Here is a 19,719-nt window from a genome sequence, read left to right as displayed (position 1 = left end):
GGTGATCTAGTGCTATTGTATAGTCCCAGGTGATCTAGTGGTATTGTATAGTCCCAGGTGATCTAGTGGCATTGTGTAGTCCCAGGTAATCTAGTAGCATTGTGTACTCCCAGGTGATCTAGTGATATTGTATAGTCCCTGGTAATCTAATAACTGTATATAGTCCCAAATGATCTAGTGCTGTTGTGTATTCCCTGATAATCTAGTGGCATTGTATAGCCCCTGGTTATTTAGTGGTATTGTATAGTTCTTGATGGTCTAGTTGTATTGTGTAGCCCTTGGTGATCTAGTGGCATTGTATAGTTCTTGGGGGTCTAGTTGTATTGTGTAATCCCTGGTGATCTAGTGGCATTGCCTAGTCCTTGGTAATCTAGCGGCACTGTGTAGTCCCTGATTCTCCAGTGGCATTGTGTTCTCCCTGGTGACCTAGTTTGGAAAATTATTCTTTCCAAACTAACCTAGATGTCCTGATCACTTGGCCACAGATGTTAGCAGAGAGGCCGATCCTTGTAATCCATCAGGACCACTTTCCTGTTGTAGGGTGTGTTTCATGGTGATTGAATGGCCTTGTGTAGTCCCTGGTGGGCTGGAGGTTCAGTGACCATACCTGGGCACCCTGCAGTTTCCCTGATACCGTAAAGCGGTGCTGAAACGTGTACATAAATATATACTTCCAATATCAGCGGGGTCTATGTCCGCCCCTCATACTTTGTACATATTTCTTTTGCTTTATCCTTCCCCGATACAAATAATTTAAAGATGTTTTGTCTCCTTCAATTACATGAGGCCCTCTCAGCTTGGAAGCTCCTTAAATCCCACATCCTTATGTAACCCCTTCCCAGCAGCCCGGGCTAGGTTATACAGTCATCAAAACAGATGGAAGTGGCTGCCGAGAGCCAGAGATGTTGTGCTGATCTCCTGTATCACCTCTGCGGGAGCGATGGCGGCCAACTCTTATTTAATGCCTCGTCTTTTCTCATTGCAGACTCAGCCAGTGCCAAACCCCCTGGCGTACTACATGCACCGCAACCCTGATGGGTTCCACCAGTTTGAGACCTTGGTCAATCATTTCATCGAACTGGTTGTGCCGTTTTTTATATTCATGGGCAGACGGATGTGTATTGTCAATGGAGTCCTGCAAATCCTCTTCCAGGTAAGTAACTATATTCTTGTACATAGGGGGCAGTATTATAGTAGTTATATTCTTGTACATAGGAGCAGTATTATAGTAGTTATATTCTTGTACATAGGAGCAGTATTAGGCTCCATTCACACAGAGTATCGTTGGCGTTTTTTGTGCCTTTTTTGGCACATAGCGCCGCGTATACGCCGCGTTTGCGCCACGCTATTTTGCGGTCGCGTTGAACGGCGCAAACGCGACATATACGCGGCGTTACGCGGCGCTATGTGCCAAAATAAGCACAAAAAAACGCCAATATTACTCTGTGTGAATGGAGCCTTATAGTAGTTATATTCTTGTACATAGGAGTAGTATTATAGTAGTTATATTCGTGTACATAGGGGCAGTATTATAGTAGTTATATTCTTGTACATAGGGGAGCAGTATTATAGTAGTTATATTCGTGTACATAGGAGTAGTATTATAGAAGTTATATTCTTGTATATAGGAGCAGTATTATAGTAGTTATATTCGTGTACATAGGAGCAGTATTATAGTAGTTATATTCTTGTACATAGGAGGTAGTATTATAGTACTTATATTCGTGTACATAGGAGCAGTATTATAGTAGTTATATTCTTGTACATAGGAGGTAGTATTATAGTAGTTATATTCGTGTACATAGGGGCAGTATTATAGTAGTTATATTCTTGTACATAGGAGTAGTATTATAGTAGTTATATTCTTGTACATATGAGCAGTATTATAGTAGTTATATTCTTGTACATAGGGGCAGTATTATAGTAGTTATATTCTTGTACATAGGAGTAGTATTATAGTAGTTATATTCTTGTACATAGGGGCAGTATTATAGTAGTTATATTCTTGTACATAGGAGTAGTATTATAGTAGTTATATTCGTGTACATAGGGGCAGTATTATAGTAGTTATATTCTTGTACATAGGAGGTAGTATTATAGTACTTATATTCGTGTACATAGGAGCAGTATTATAGTAGTTATATTCTTGTACATAGGAGGTAGTATTATAGTAGTTATATTCGTGTACATAGGGGCAGTATTATAGTAGTTATATTCTTGTACATAGGAGGTAGTATTATAGTACTTATATTTGTGTACATAGGAGCAGTATTATAGTAGTTATATTCTTGTACATAGGAGGTAGTATTATAGTAGTTATATTCGTGTACATAGGGGCAGTATTATAGTAGTTATATTCTTGTACATAGGAGGTAGTATTATAGTACTTATATTCGTGTACATAGGAGCAGTATTATAGTAGTTATATTCTTGTACATAGGAGGTAGTATTATAGTAGTTATATTCTTGTACATATGAGCAGTATTATAGTAGTTATGTTCTTGTACATAGGGGCAGTATTATAGTAGTTATATTCTTGTACATAGGAGTAGTATTATAGTAGTTATATTCTTGTACATAGGGGCAGTATTATAGTAGTTATATTCTTGTACATAGGAGCAGTATTATAGTAGTTATATTCTTGTACATAGGAGCAGTATTATAGTAGTTATATTCTTGTACATAGGAGCAGTATTATAGTAGTTATATTCTTGTACATAGGAGTAGTATTATAGTAGTTATATTCTTGTACATAGGAGGTAGTATTATAGTAGTTATATTCTTGTACATAGGAGGTAGTATTATAGTAGTTATATTCGTGTACATAGGGGCAGTATTATAGTAGTTATATTCTTGTACATAGGAGGTAGTATTATAGTACTTATATTCGTGTACATAGGAGCAGTATTATAGTAGTTATATTCTTGTACATAGGAGGTAGTATTATAGTAGTTATATTCTTGTACATAGGGGCAGTATTATAGTAGTTATATTCTTGTACATAGGGGGCAGTATTATAGTAGTTATATTCGTGTACATAGGGGCAGTATTATAGTAGTTATATTCTTGTACATAGGAGTAGTATTATAGTAGTTATATTCTTGTACATATGAGCAGTATTATAGTAGTTATATTCTTGTACATAGGGGCAGTATTATAGTAGTTATATTCTTGTACATAGGAGCAGTATTATAGTAGTTATATTCTTGTACATAGGAGCAGTATTATAGTAGTTATATTCTTGTACATAGGAGCAGTATTATAGTAGTTATATTCTTGTACATAGGAGTAGTATTATAGTAGTTATATTCTTGTACATAGGAGGTAGTATTATAGTAGTTATATTCTTGTACATAGGAGTAGTATTATAGTAGTTATATTCTTGTACATAGGAGCAGTATTATAGTAGTTATATTCTTGTACATAGGAGCAGTATTATAGTAGTTATATTCTTGTACATAGGAGTAGTATTATAGTAGTTATATTCTTGTACATAGGAGCAGTATTATAGTAGCTATATTCTTGTACATAGGGGGCGGTATTATAGTAGTTATATTCTTGTACATAGGGGGCAGTATTATAGTAGTTATATTCTTGTACATAGGGGACAGTATTATATTTATATATTATAGCTATATTTTTTTCCTTTAAGGCCTTGAGAGTGTAGTGACTGGTAAGAGATGACGTAAATGTTTCATCCATTTGGGTTCTGACTGTACCTTGTATAATCGTTGTATATTATACCATCTGAATTATTATTTAGGGTCCCTCCATTTTTGTTGCCCCTCTCACACCACAGATAGTTGCCTGTATTGGGCAATCACCATATACAGTACATGTGATATAGGCCATTGGTGATAACAATACATTAGTGCGGTGTACATATGGGCCCTGTACCCTACAAAGAGCTTCTTGTGCGGGTCTCCTCATACAGTAAGGAATCTACCTGACATCCTGTTCTGTGCAGCCGGTGGGCTCCAGCCCTCCCAGCCCCGGCCTGACACTGGCTCCCTTCATCCCCGCTGACCACAGCAGCAACCTCCACTCATTAGGAAAAGCCTCAGTTATGTTTACCAAGTGGGAACATAAATATCCATGTCTCTGGGGTCCGGGCAGGAATGTGATGGAGTGCTAGAATCAGCTGCTGTGTAATGTCCCGGCCACCGCTGGCTCCTCTGCCATGTACAATATGGCGCGGGGCTGAGGGCAGTATCACTCTACGGTAAAGGGACCGGTGTGGTGCCAACTGGTCTATTATTATATATGATATACTTGTAGAAGCGGACCACTTGGACCCTCAGTTACTATTAGAATGGGGGACACAGCCTATGTTAATGTAGCAGTTGTGGGCATGCTTAACCACTTACTTATATAAGTCAATGGAGTTGTGACTGAGCATGCCCACCAGTACCCCATTCACATGGGACTCCCTCGGGCACAGGCGGACCCCATTCTAATGATCGCTTGGGTTCCAGTGATCAGACCACCATAGTCACTTATCAAATGACGCCACTAGATCTGTGCAATTTTCTAACAGCCACCTGCACAGGATAGACTTGCTGTGGTACTACAAGTACCAGGAGGACTAACTACAAGTACTAGGAGGACTAATTACAAGTACTAGGAGGACTAACTACAAGTACTAGGAGGACTAATTACAAGTACCAGGAGGACTAACTACAAGTACTAGGAGGACTAACTACAAGTACTAGGAGGACTAATTACAAGTACTAGGAGGACTAACTACAAGTACTAGGAGGACTAATTACAAGTACTAGGAGGACTAACTACAAGTACTAGGAGGACTAACTACAAATACCAGGAGGACTAACTACAAGTACCAGGAGGACTAACTACAAGTACTAGGAGAACTAATTACAAGTACCACGAGGACTAACTACAAGTACTAGGAGGACAAACTACAAGTACCAGGAGGACTATCTACAAGTACCAGGAGGACTATCTACAAGTACCAGGAGGACTAACTACAAGTACTAGGAGGACTAACTACAAGTACCAGGAGGACTAACTACAAGTACCAGGAGGACTAACTACAAGTACTAGGAGAACTAATTACAAGTACCACGAGGACTAACTACAAGTACTAGGAGGACAAACTACAAGTACCAGGAGGACTATCTACAAGTACCGGGAGGACTAACTACAAGTACTAGGAGGACTAACTACAAGTACTAGGAGGACTAACTACATCATTCCTTAAACAGTATCAGGTTTTTACATATCCTTTATAGTACTCTATTATTTCTATCGGCATCTAGGAGAGCTGAGTATGACCGTCTTCCCTTACAGAAATGGCCACCCATGTTTCCCTCAAATTCAGATATAGCTGTTTAATTAGCCATGACTACCATTCGATAGTGTGAGAAAGATGGGTATAGGCTTTAATCATGTCTATGTGCGTTACCACCCAGCTTTCTGAAATGCAGATGTCACTAAGAAACTGCTGGAGGAGGCTTTATTGGACAATTCAGTCTTAAAAAAACACTGATAGCTTGCGCTAAGCCTGGTGCAGGATGTGAGGGGGTGGAGCCTGACTCCAATAGGAGACTTCCTGTGTCCTGCCCCGCCCCCTTATACCACAGAGATAACCTAGTGCACCAGTTCTGTGGTGAGTGTCCTTGTAAACCTCCTACGCACACCAACATCTTGGTCTAAAGTAGATTCTCCCTGGTGTGATGTGGTGTGGATCCAGTAGGTGGCGCTGCTCAGCTCAGGGCACGGTAGCTGCGCACTCTGGTGGCTGTCATGGCTAACACACCCTCCGCCTATGCTTGTGTTTTTGCAGTGTGGTCAAGCAGTCCCTATCTGCTTAGTGTGACGTGGACACAGGGAGTGGTGCCTAATTCTAACAGTCACAAGAGGTGGCATGGACACCGGAGCCCAGACAGCGCCCCCTACTGGGTCCACGGTCAACCAAGGAGTACTTTTTGTTGTTTCCTCCCACAGCCCAAAGACATACTGATAGGGAATGTAGATTGTGAGTCCTATATGGGACAGTGTAAAGCACTGCGGAATATAATGGCGCCATATAAGTCAGCAAAATAAATAAACAATAGGGTAACAATACGCTTCTCCTAAATGCAGCCCCAACCTGCCTGGTTTGATGCAGACACCAGACCCGAGGCAAAGAGAACCTACTTCTAACCCCTCTAGCTCTTACCCTATAGCCAGGGTCCTCCTACAACAATTCCTGGCAATCTGTTTGTTTTCTAGTAGCGATCTCCTGCAAGAATTGAATGGCGGCCTCTGGTGGCCAGTGGTGCGCACTACACGTTACCTGCTCAGTGTCAGCGTGCAAGGAGCCAGAAGGATTTAGAAAGCTCCCATAAAACCTTGTAATTACGCGGGTCCAACCACGAGTTAATTGCTATTTTATTGACGGTTCACAATTACGGACTTATTTATTCCAGTGGCGGGGAGAGCCTCCGCACGAGGAGCGCGCAGTGGAACGCAGGGGGGATCTGGCACTCAAACAAAACCCCGCTTCTTTCACACACAGGCTCTGCATTCAGCTGGGCTTTATGGACAGACTCCTGTTCTGCAGAGGAAGCTGTAAACTTTAATGCTGATATGCCATTTAATACACACTCTTGAAGATCTCCATTGACATTTCATGCACGTTTTATGGCGCTTTTTATAATTGTTATTGGAGTCGCGGTGGCGGGTCCGACTGTGGGATTTTTTTTCCCTTCAAAACCCCTCCCCCCATTTATTTTTATATATCAAAATCGGGAGCGTTTGACAATTTGTAACCCACTGCAGCAGTCGTATAGGTGCAGGTGTAGCAGAGCTGAGTTTGTTAGACGTAGCAGAGCTCGGGTTATCGTACAGAAAACCTTAGGGTGGTATCAGGCTGTGGTCTGTGGTGGCAGCAAGGAATGACAAATACAGCTCTGCTACATCTATAGGATCAATCGTCGGACAACCTGGAAATTCCATTCTGGAGGCCAAAGGCTATAATTATTCTGCTGATGATGACTTCTGGGGTTGGGAGGACGCCAATATTCATGTTTTCCATACTTTGATTGATCATGCGTATATACATATTATATTATACATATATAAATGTATGGCCTATATACGGTACGAAGAACAACTTCAGTGCCAGGCTAATTTGAGAGCTGCCGAAACGCCGGAGAAGGCAGATTAACAACGCCAACAACACGCTCATTATATGGCGTCCCAGCGAGCTGCTGAGATGCCGCAACAATCACGGGCACAGCGCAAGGAACGAGTTCAACTGCAGACCAGCTTTAGAGTTGTCGAAACGCCAGAGCATACGGATCATCAACACCAACAAACGCTCATTATATGGCTTACATATACTTACCATATATACAGACATATATATAGTATATGTACATATATACATACTTTACATACATTCCATATATACATATCATATATATGCATACTATACTTACCACATATACAAACATACTAACCATATAAACATACTATGCTTATATACATCCTTTACGTGCATACCATACATACATACCACACGTAAAATTTGGTGAAATTTAAGCTCCACCCCTAGAACCGCCTGTAGCTCAACTGGAATTCCCCAATTTTGGGCAGGCTTCTCCCCTTCCCTTTATCCTGTCCATTTCCAGGCCAGAACAGATCACATTTTTCCAGATTGTCGCTAAAAATTCAAGAAACCCCTACAAACGTGGTTCATTTACGGCTATTCCTATAAACCATGATGTCCTGGAAAATGCGATGGTCTGGCGCTGGTTGTACTGGTGGCACAGGGGTAAAATCAGTCATCAGAATATCAAACCCTGGATCGCGGCTCTCTCTCTCTCTGTATAATATGAGTTATTATTAAAGGAACATTCTAGATAAAATGTATGTTTATTGAGTCTATGGGCGGAGCTTGACACAGGGCAGTGCCATGGTTCGCCCCCTCGGGCCTGCACTTGGCATAGCACATCATGACAAATCAGCTTTTTGTATGGAGTGTTCCTTTAAGAAATGATCTTTAAGAAAGGAAATTCCATTGCAGTATAACCAATGGGGGTGTATGAGCTCAGTTTTAAATTGATAACTATAGGGGCGAGTGTTATTACTCCTGTACCCCTCCTCATGGTGTAAGGATAATCTTGTTGTTACTTCTTTGATTTCAAAGGGCCGGTAGCCCAAAATGTTGCATCAATCTAAACTGGAGTATTAGAAGATGAGGTCCCCCCTTTAAATAATGGTACTGACCATGATCTCCAGCGATCATTCGGATCTTAGTCCGCAGGTGAAGGCGAGAGGCCGCCGTCCCAGGCCAAGTCGGTGAAATGGTTAAGTTGGTCCAGCCGGCTCCCATTAGACTTTTATCCCTGTGACAGAGTCAGAGTCGTCTCCAGCCCTCGCAGCTGCCTGCTCTGCCTGCCAAGGGACCAGGTGCCGGCTCTGGGGAAATAGAGTTTAAGCACTTGGCACAGGGGGGGCACTGCCAAAGCCAGCGAGGTTTTGTGTGTGCATCTGTAAGCCAGTGTGTATGTGCGCCCATAAATATTTGTACGTCGTAGCGAGAACACAAAACGGTGTGAAAATTCAGTCCGACCGCAGCCCCATGTGATCCGCTCGCTGCATTGTCCTTGTATTATTTACATTTGTACCCTCGTAATAACCATCATCTGATATATTAAGTAACATAGTATACACGGTTCTCATGGTTTGTATCCGGGTACCCCAACCCATGGCTCCCCAGCATACTCTTACAGACACTGGTCACCACTGCCGGGCCCTGACAGGTTGGATATTATGTCATATATACTTACCAGACCGCAGTCTCCTTCGGTACTACTACTACCTACTACTACTACTTGTCAGGGCATGTTAGGAGTTGTAGTTTTGCAACAGTTGGAAACCATCGCTCTATGCCATAGGGACACTGAGAGGGATTCATCTTACGTAGTTACAAGAGGATCACACGAGGGAATCGCTTAACCAACAATTCCATAAGACATTGTAAATCTGACCTTTGTGTACTGGAGGACTGTGGGTACGACTGACAACGAGGCCAGAGCCCCACCTACATGTGGTGGCCAACGGCTTATGAGGAGAAAGAAGTACGGTATATACTATATACTTGGGAGTCGCCAGATATGTCTACTATAGCTTATAACGGGGTTCACAGCTATTACTAATCCCCAGATCTTTCCAAAAAATGGCCCTACCCTTTTGGGCCAAGTTCCGGATAACAATAACCACAGTATCGTACACATCTACAACGGACTACTTAGAGGGTGCTTACACCTTTACAATCATGTACTTATTGCTGCATTGCGCTTACAACTAAAAAAAATGAAGCCATCTTGATTTAATCTCAATTCGTTATGTGTATACAGCTCTGGTGCTGAACTGTGCGTTTCCTTTGTTACAGACTACAACTAACACTTGTGTAGTCTGATCCCGCTGTCATCTTTCAATGCTTCCTTTCCTACTTTCCAAGATTTGGGGTAACCCAACTGCACAGTCAGACGACACTGGTTTGCTCTGTAGTCTGGAACCATGGAGATACATAAGTCTGCAGAGGAGCTGTAGACACACAATAGAGCAATATAAAATTCTATCCACACTGTATTTATTCCACTTCAGCATCCAATCGTCCAAAAAGTCCATTTTCAATAGCATGCTGGGAGTTGTAGTCGCTTGACAGCCCGCAGCTACCAACCAGACATGTGATCCAGCACAAGATAAGACTTCTCCACTCACTAACAAAGCTGTCCATGACAAGTTTCCTTCTCCAAACACAACACAACTCGCACTTTTTCTACGGGCTCCATCTGACTTTTTTTTTTTTTTTTTCCGCCATCACAGCTAATTCAAGTTTCCTGCAAATTATTTTGCTAGGTAATATAACAATTTGTTTTTCATTAGCGGCTGTCCACTCCAGAGCCCCCTTCGGGTTTGAGAAACAGCAGCCAGCAAGAACGAGAGAGGGAGAGGGGCCTCGGAGGGAAACCCTTGTGGGAATACCAGGGCACGCACACAATCCAGTTTACTGCTCGGAGCCAGGCAGGCACAGTATTTAATGACACACACCCTATACAGGGGTATAATATACAACCCCCCCCCCCTCCAGTTAATTAGGGCAGCCCCTATGTCAACATGCAGAATTTTAAAGCCTCAGCTACTGTGAAATGTATTTAGGAAAAAAAAGTTTTCATCCCCCGGAGCGGAGCCTGTAATAATGGTTATGGCTTGCAATTTATGGAGAAGGTTATAGATGCTAATGATCCTTCAGGCAGCGTTATAGGCAGGAGTTGCATCAGTCGGGGCAATAGGTCTGAAAAAATATATTAGGTTTTGTGCCTAATATTTGTCACGGCATAAGAAGGACACATTGGGATTTCTAGTTTCTTCGATGGAGAGTTGCTGAAAGGGAGTTCAACACATCGAACAAAATAAAGTTTAATAAATGCACCTTGTAGTAAAAAAAAATTCTGCGCCGATTAATTTTTATTTTTTTTTACAGTGGTCGGAGTTCCATTTTTAGACATAGTTATGGGATAAATATTTCCTACCTGCAGACACCACTAGAGGGAGCTCTAGTGTTTTTATGATAACAGTCTAATGTATGAACACAATGTTGTAAGTAGCTAAGATCCCTCTAGTGGTGGCTGCAGGTAAGAAGTATTTTACGTCTCCCTGATATTTGTAGTGCTATAACATACGTCTCACAACCAGCCTGTATAGTGAAGATGCCGGCTCTGTAGCTGAGCTATCACATCCACCTTATGAGGCACCTAAGGGCTAGTTCACATGTAGTTTTTTGGTCCGGATTTTGATGCGGAATCCGGGTCAAAATCCTGGTCAAAAAAACGCCTCCCATTGAATTCAATGGGAGCTGGTCACTTCCTTTTTCTGCGAGCGGTATTTTACCGCTCGCAGAAAAAAGAAGGGACCTGCCCTACCTTGACGCGGATTCTGCTGCGTCTGCGTCAAGACAATTCCTCCACTCTAGGCCCATTCATTTGGGCCTAATCTGGAGCGGAAAGCCACGACTGTCAGAAGCCGCGTCAAAATCTGCACCAAAAAAACTACATGTGAACTAGCCCTAACACCCTACTTCAACGGCTGGGACTGAAGACAACGTGGTACCCATTCAACTGTATGGACCATAAAATCACACCTGCCGACTATCCCGACATGAGCAACCTCCTGTTGTCCTGGAAGAGTGGACAAATCTTCCAAGCCCTCCGGCTCTCATATTATATTATATGTGACATGGGCACTTTATGTGTATACCACATAAAAATGTGGGTGATGAGCATATTTCATATTCACGTTACAAAAAAGAGGGTGCGAACCACTCTAAATGGGCCAGGACCCTGCTAAGAGACTGTACGGTCTCCGGAACGTGTTGGGTGTGCCAGAGACCAACGTAGAATGCTGGCAAGTCTGCATAAAGTGTTACCAGTGAAAAGGTCTTCACGTCCTGCAAAAAACAAGCCCTTGATATAAAAAATGTGTATAGAGCTACAAAAACCTAAATATTAAAAAATAAAATAAAATTGTATGTAGACCACTATGTATTTACGGTATCTCCAAAATCGCACTGGCCCAGCTGATATGGTGCCGTTAAAACAATAATCCTTGTCCCATAAAAATAAACCCTCCTAAGTCTATGGATAAATGTAAAAAAAAAAAAAATTAGGGTCATGGATGAAAAAGTAGAAAAATCTTTCCAGAAGGAGTTGAAGAGGGTCCACACCAATGACACATCTGTTTTAGTATATACACCTATACTCCATGAAATTGTTGAAGCATCTTTTATTAGACCATTGTGTCGTTCCTCTGTTACTCTTCCTGGAATTGTATAGATAAATTGACAGTTGGGTGTTACCATTCTGCTTGTCAATAAGATGTGTCCTGCACATTCACGAGAACATTTCCTCAGTCCATTTGTGGCTAGCCAGATTTATCCGACCTGTCCTAATGGGGCTTGTGAGCCGTCTCCATCGTCCCCAGTAGCCTCTGAGCGGGGTGTCTCTTTGACCTCCACAGTGTCCTCGAGCCTCACTTTCCTCCGCAGGCCCGTATAGTGGTATGTGTAATTAGAAGCTAATCGGATTACTTGGAGCCACCGCAAGAAAGTAGACGAGGAGGAGGCCCCATCACTTGGTGGGGTTACCCAGGACTGTGGAGGTTACATCCACTGGAGGAGCCGCACCTGCCGTCTCCACATGGAGGGGTTTTTTTTTTTTCTGTAGCGGCTGCACTCAATTACTGCACATCGGGGGAGGAGGCTTGGAAGACATACATCCTCTTCCTTCTAGAGATCAAGTAACATCAACCCCGCAACATCTGGTCTTGGAAGTCTCCCAGGGCTACTAACCTCTGTCTTCTGCATTAACTCCACAACTCCTTAACCCTCGTCAGTGGACTGTCATAGGCCCGGCTGACAGAAAGTGACAGCTGGCAGCAAGTGTCCAAACGGGGGGCACTACTCATAGTCTTGTAATGTGGCCTCCACTTGCTAGTAAAGTGAGAAATTCTACGATATTTTCCAAGTATTCTGCTTACACCGCTCAGGGTTTGGAACAATATATCTGAGCTATTCTTCAGTGCGTGACTTGCTTAGGACTGTTCGCAGTCTCTGATCGTAAATCATGGAGGTGCCCATTTACAGACAGTATCTTATAATGGAAGACACTATAGGAAATTTTCTGCCCACATTGGGTGATCCCTTAAAGATGGTGGGTGTAAAGCAAAGAGAGGTGTTAAAAAAAAAATTGAAATTTCTACCAAATTTCTTGGGCTGTATTCAGTTTAGTGGTGGGTGCAATAAACAGTCCCCTGTTATTAACCCGTACAAGAAGGTCTGGACTTTTCCATTAGGAATCCAAGGTATCAGTCCATGGGATAGCATCAGTAGCGCTCATGCAGTAGTGCCGCAATCAGGAACAAAGACAAAGGTCTCCACCGGGTGAGTGGTCAGGATACGAAAGACTAAAGGACAAGATGGAAGAGTAGTCAGGAATGGAGCCAAGGATCAGAGTCGGGAGTGGAACAACTGGTACCAGGTGGACAATCTCAAGGATAAAGCAGGAGACACATCCAGGAACAAGACCGAGGTCAGGATACAAAAGACTAAAGGACAAGATGGGAAAATAGTCAGGAATGGAGCCAAGGATCAAAGTCGGGAGTAGAACAACTGGTACCAGGGGGACAATCCTAAGGATAAGGAAGGAGACACATCCAGGAACAAGACTGAGGTCAGGATACAAAAGACTAAAGGACAAGATGGGAAAATAGTCAGGAATGGAGCCAAGGATCAGAGTCGGGAGTGGAACAACTGGTACCAGGTGGACAATCTCAAGGATAAAGCAGGAGACACATCCAGGAACAAGACCGAGGTCAGGATACAAAAGACTAAAGGACAAGATGGGAAAATAGTCAGGAATGGAGCCAAGGATCAAAGTCGGGAGTAGAACAACTGGTACCAGGGGGACAATCTCAAGGATAAGGAAGGAGACACATCCAGGAACAAGACCGAGGTCAGGATACAAAAGACTAAAGGACAAGATGGAAGAGTAGTCAGGAATGGAGCCAAGGATCAGAGTCGGGAGTGGAACAACTGGTACCAGGTGGACAATCTCAAGGATAAGGCAGGAGATATATCCAGGAACAAGACTGAGGTCAGGTTTGGGGTCAGTGCTATGAGGATTAAGAGCTAGGACAGGGAATGAACCCACAATCGGCAGGCAAGGAATCCATGACAACCAGAGCCGATGTTGGTGCCTGTCAGAGAAGAGGAGACAACAGACATCATAGGAGATGGAACAGCAGAGGAGACGGCATCCCGTTGCCTATAGAAGTTGTGGTGACTTACTGGAAACAGATGCTGGAACCAGGTGAGTTGCACACAGCAGAACACCGTACAGAATAGATTACTAATCTGGGACAAATTATAAGAATTAGGTCCGTCAACAGCAGCTTCATGATGGTTTCAAGCTGGAGGTCTATGAAAAAGGAGCTGGAGGTTTCCACAGTATCAGTAGTGTAAGAATCCTGATACTTTTCCATAGGGCCGGTATGCCTGCTCTGCAGTGGACTGGGGCCTAGTATGGCACAGAGCTGTCGTCCCAAACTTGCCACTCTCCAGTGGTTGTGAAACTACAGCTCCCAGCATGCCCTGATATCTTGCCGCTGTCAGAGCATGATAGTAATCTGCAACAGTTGAAGAGCAAAAAGTTAGAGATTAATGGTAAAGAGAAATGCACAATGTAGCATCTAGAATCACATGCTGGGAGTAGTAGTCCTACATCATCCTCTAAGAGACATCACACTAGAGACCAACCTAAGCTGACAGAAATGTGTGTGGGAAGACAGAGAAAATATTGACCTGCAGACTGGGATGGGCCTGACAGTAATGGATGAGGAAGATGTCAACAGGAGATGTCCCTGGCCGGTATGTCACCCTCCCCTGCAGAGCATAGCCATCAATTCTAGCTTCCATCCCTTGGGGGTGAGACTCCACATAATTCACAGAATATTCGCTATTGTGTTTGCGGTAGGCCTCATTGTAGTGTTTACAAGGGGGTCATATATGTGCGTGTGTGTGTGTATATATATATATATATATATATATATATATATATATATATATATATATATATATATATATATATATATATATATATACAGTTAGGGCCAGAAATATTTGGACCGTGACACAAGTTTTGTTATTTTAGCTGTTTACTAAAACATGTTCAGAAATACAATTATATATATAATATGGGCTGAAAGTGCACACTCCCAGCTGCAATATGAGAGTTTCCACATCCAAATCGGAGAAAGGGTTTAGGAATCATAGCTCTGTAATGCATAGCCTCCTCTTTTTCAAGGGACCAAAAGTAATTGGACAATGGACTCTAAGGGCTGCAATTAACTCTGAAGGCATCTCCCTCGTAAACCGGTAATCAATTAAGTAGTTAAAAGGTCTGGGGTTGATTCCAGGTGTGTGGTTTTGCATTTGGAAGCTGTTGCTGTGACCAGACAACATGCGGTCAAAGGAAATCTCAATTGAGGTGAAGCAGAACATCCTGGGGCTGAAAAAAAAGAAAAAATCCATCAGAGAGATAGCAGACATGCTTGGAGTAGCAAAATCAACAGTCGGGTACATTCTAAGAAAAAAGGAATTGACTGGTGAGCTTGGGAACTCAAAAAGGCCTGGGCATCCACGGATGATAACAGTGGTGGATGGATACTTTCTTTGGTCAAGAAGAACCCGTTCACAACATCAACTGAAGTCCAGAACACTCTCAGTGAAGTAGGTGTATCTGTCTCTAAGTCAACAGTAAAGAGAAGACTCCATGAAAGTAAATCCAAAGGGTTCACATCTAGATGCAAACCATTCATCAATTCCAAAAATAGACAGGCCAGAGTTACATTTGCTGAAAAACACCTCAAGAAGCCAGCTCAGTTCTGGAAAAGTATTCTATGGACAGATGAGACAAAGATCAACCTGTACCAGAATGATGGGAAGAAAAAAGTTTGGAGAAGAAAGGGAACGGCACATGATCCGAGGCACACCACATCCTCTGTAAAACATGGTGGAGGCAACGTGATGGCATGGGCATGCATGGCTTTCAATGGCACTGGGTCACTTTTGTGTTTATTGATGACATAACAGCAGACAAGAGTAGCCGGATGAATTCTGAAGTGTACCGGGATATACTTTCAGCCCAGATTCAGCCAAATGCTGCCAAGTTGATCGGACGGCGCTTCATAGTACAGATGGACAATGACCCCAAGCATACAGCCAAAGCTACCCAGGAGTTCATGAGTGCAAAAAAGTGGAACATTCTGCAATGGCCAAGTCAGTCACCAGATCTTAACCCAATTGAGCATGCATTTCACTTGCTCAAATCCAGACTTAAGGCGGAAAGACCCACAAACAAGCAAGACCTGAAGGCTGCGGCTGTAAAGGCCTGGCAAAGCCTTAAGAAGGAGGAAACCCAGCGTTTGGTGATGTCCATGGGTTCCAGACTTAAGGCAGTGATTGCCTCCAAAGGATTCGCAACAAAATATTGAAAATAAAAATATTTTGTTTGGGTTATGTTTATTTGTCCAATTACTTTTGAGCTCCTAAAATGTGGAGTGTTTGTAAAGAAATGTGTACAATTCCTACATTTTCTATCAGATATTTTTGTTCAACCCTTCAAATTAAACGTTACAATCTGCACTTGAATTCTGTTGTAGAGGTTTCATTTCAAAACCAATGTGGTGGCATGCAGAGCCCAACTCGCGAAAATTGTGTCACTGTCCAAATATTTCTGGCCCTAACTGTATGTATGTATGTGTGTGTGTGTGTGTGTGTGTGTGTGCAGCTCTGGAGTATAATACAGGATAAGTAATGTAATGTATGTACACAGTGACTGCACCAGCAGAATAGTGAGCGCAGCTCTGGAGTATAATACAGGATAAGTAATGTAATGTATGTACACAGTGACTGTACCAGCAGAATAGTGAGCGCAGCTCTGGAGTATAATACAGGATAAGTTATGTAATGTATGTACACAGTGACTGTACAAGCAGAATAGTGAGCGCAGCTCTGGAGTATAATACAGGATAAGTTATGTAATGTATGTACACAGTGACTGTACCAGCAGAATAGTGAGCGCAGCTCTGGAGTATAATACAGGATAAGTTATGTAATGTATATACACAGTGACTGTACCAGCAGAATAGTGAGCGCAGCTCTGAAGTATAATACAGGATAAGTTATGTAATGTATGTACACAGTGACTGCACCAGCAGAATAGCGAGCGCAGCTCTGGAGTATAATACAGGATAAGTAATGTAATGTATGTACACAGTGACTGCACCAGCAGAATAGTGAGCGCAGCTCTGGAGTATAATACAGGATAAGTAATGTAATGTATGTACACAGTGACTGTACCAGCAGAATAGTGAGCGCAGCTCTGGTGTATAATACAGGATAAGTAATGTAATGTATGTACACAGTGACTGTACCAGCAGAATAGTGAGCGCAGCTCTGGAGTATAATACAGGATAAGTAATGTAATGTATGTACACAGTGACTGTACCAGCAGAATAGTGAGCGCAGCTCTGGAGTATAATACAGGATAAGTTATGTAATGTATGTACACAGTGACTGTACCAGCAGAATAGTGAGCGCAGCTCTGGAGTATAATACAGGATAAGTTATGTAATGTATGTACACAGTGACTGCACCTGCAGAATAGTGAGCGCAGCTCTGGAGTATAATACAGGATAAGTACTGTAATGTATGTACACAGTGACTGTACCAGCAGAATAGTGAGCGCAGCTCTGGAGTATAATACAGGATAAGTTATGTAATGTATGTACACAGTGACTGCACCAGCAGAATAGTGAGCGCAGCTCTGGAGTATAATACAGGATAAGTTATGTAATGTATGTACACAGTGACTGTACCAGCAGAATAGTGAGCGCAGCTCTGAAGTATAATACAGGATGTAACTCAGGACCAGTACAATATAGGTATTGTGATATATGTACACATGTAAATTGTTTATATGTTGAACATAACTTTATTATGCTTTGCGAATTTGGTCAGTGCTTTGGTCTTTACCATCCAGCTCTGCCCCATTTTCAGTCTGAGCCTAGGCTTGAGATGACAGACTACTTATAAATGTGTCTTAAGGACCAGTGCTGCACAGACAAGCTTAGACTAGGATTTCTTGAAAGTCATTAGACAGGACAGATTTTCCTCTTGAATTCCAAGTGAAAGAGTCAAATGTTTCCTGCTTCTGTGCCGTACTTGGTCGTGTAAGTGTGAAATGTTCCAAGGGCTATACTTGGGTACGTCTGTGATGTTACGGAAGAAACCAATGTCCAGCTGTCTAATGGAAGAATAAAGTTTGGGTTCAGAAAAAAAACCATAAATCTGATGAGTGAGAGTGATTTGTGTCAGTCAGTACATCCCGTCTCTGCTCATAGAGCTGGTAAATAAAACAAAGCAAATTCTAATTACTTCCTGTACAGCGTTGTCATTGGGTCTTGTGGATTCCCATAATGTGACTGGAGAATATTTACTACGTTATAAGGAGAAAAGTATCAGGACTCGTACAAGTTACACTTACAGGAGCTCTTATATCATCCCTTTATTAATCCAGAGGCATTCATATAAAGTTTCTCCCTCATTTCTTCAACTCTTTCCAGTTTTGCACCTGCTCTCCCTAGTTCCCTGAAACTGTTGTCCCCAATTCTTTATAGCTACTTTATCCAGTTCCCTACAGCAGCGCTCCTCAGTTCCCTTCAGCTGCTCTTCCCAGTGCTCTTTAGCTCCTGCTCTCCCCAGTTTCCTGAAGCTGCTCTTTCCAGTTTCCTATTGTTGTTCTCTCCAGTTCCTTGATGCTGCTCTCCCCTGTTTCCCACAGCTATTCTCAGCTCCCTCTAGCTGCTCTCTCCAGTTCCTTGCAGCTGCTCTCCCCAGTTCCTTGTAGCTGCTCTCCCCAGTTCCTTGTAGCTGCTCTCCCCAGTTCCTTGTAGCTGCTCTCCCCAGTTCCTTGCAGCTGCTCTCCCAGTTCCCTCTAGCTGTTCTCCCCACTTTTTCCAGTCCTCTTTAGCTGCTGCTCTCCCCAGTTCCCTGCAGCTGCTCTTTCCAGTTTTCTTCTGTTGTTCTCTCAAGGTTCCTACAGCTGTTCTTCCAAGCTCCTTGAAGCTGCTCTTCCCAGTTTCCCACAGCTATTCTCCTCAGTTCCCTGCAGTTGCTCTCACCAGTTTCTTGCAGCTTCTCTCCCTAGTTCACTGCAGCTTCTCTCCAGTTTCTTGCAGCTGCTCTCCCCAGTTTTCTTTAGCTGTTCTCCTGAAGTTCCTTGAAACTGCTCTTCCCAGTTTCCCACAGCTATTCTCCTCAGTTCCCTCTAGTTGCTGTCCCCAGTTCCCTGCAGCTGCTCTTCCCAGTTTCTTGCAGCTGCTCTCCCCAGTTCCCTGCAGCTTCTCTTCCCAGTTTCTTGCAGCTGCTCTCCCCAGTTTCTTGCAGCTGCTCTCTCCAGTTCCCTGCAGCTGCTCTCCCCAATTTATTGTAGGTGCTCCTCCCTGTTGCTGTTGTCCACAGTTCCCTGCAGCTGCTTCCATATTCCCTGCATCTCCTCTCCCAGGTGTTCTCCCCTCCCCATATTTTGGGCACCTTTAATACCTGAATCCTATATAGCATGATGCAGACACAGTAAATAGGCATTTGACTCTCTCCCTATGACCAATTCCTTCCTATTTGTTACAGGTTATAGCAGCGTATTAGGAAATTGCAGTAAGTATAAATGTAAGCAGTCATATAAATGTAAGCAATTGATGTAGACCATACATCCCTGTATCCTGAAGGTTAGCTGAGGGAGGGGGAAGGTAAGCTTAAGGGGCAAAGTTAAAGTTCTACATCTCTCGCTCCCCAGCCGAGAAAGGTTCAAGACCTCAATGAAAACTCAGAAATAAGCTTATTTTCCAGCTTTGTCTCCAAGCACCTGCGGTGTCAAGTTTACTTTGAAATGTATCTCCGAGCACCCACCGTTCCAGCTTCCATCTGTATGAAAGCATCTGAAACCCCCGGACTTCTCCGTGTGTCCTGAAGCAAAGAACCAGATCCACACTGGCGGTAATTGAGTTATGTCTGCAATAGCGCAGGAACGCCGTCTGCTCCAGAAGTCAAACCATTCCACTATATTCCGTAAAAGAAGAAGGAATCTTTAA

At 42.9% G+C, this 19,719-nt stretch overlaps 1 protein-coding gene across 1 annotated transcript in view; it reads left to right on the top strand.

The window, feature by feature from the left end:
- The window catches only part of LMF1 (lipase maturation factor 1), a 164,861-nt gene that overhangs the window by 114,184 nt on the left and 30,958 nt on the right, over positions 1–19,719 (top strand). Inside the window, exon 6 of the mRNA XM_075285204.1 lies at positions 986–1,153. Within this exon, the coding sequence (XP_075141305.1) occupies positions 986–1,153 (168 nt within the window). The remainder of the gene's footprint in view (positions 1–985; positions 1,154–19,719) is intronic.

The sequence above is a fragment of the Leptodactylus fuscus genome, chromosome 8 (assembly GCF_031893055.1).
Source record: "Leptodactylus fuscus isolate aLepFus1 chromosome 8, aLepFus1.hap2, whole genome shotgun sequence".
In the NCBI taxonomy this organism is placed as follows: domain Eukaryota; kingdom Metazoa; phylum Chordata; class Amphibia; order Anura; family Leptodactylidae; genus Leptodactylus; species Leptodactylus fuscus.
Note: the sequence above shows the minus strand (reverse complement) of the source record. Positions and strands in the feature narration are given on the sequence as shown.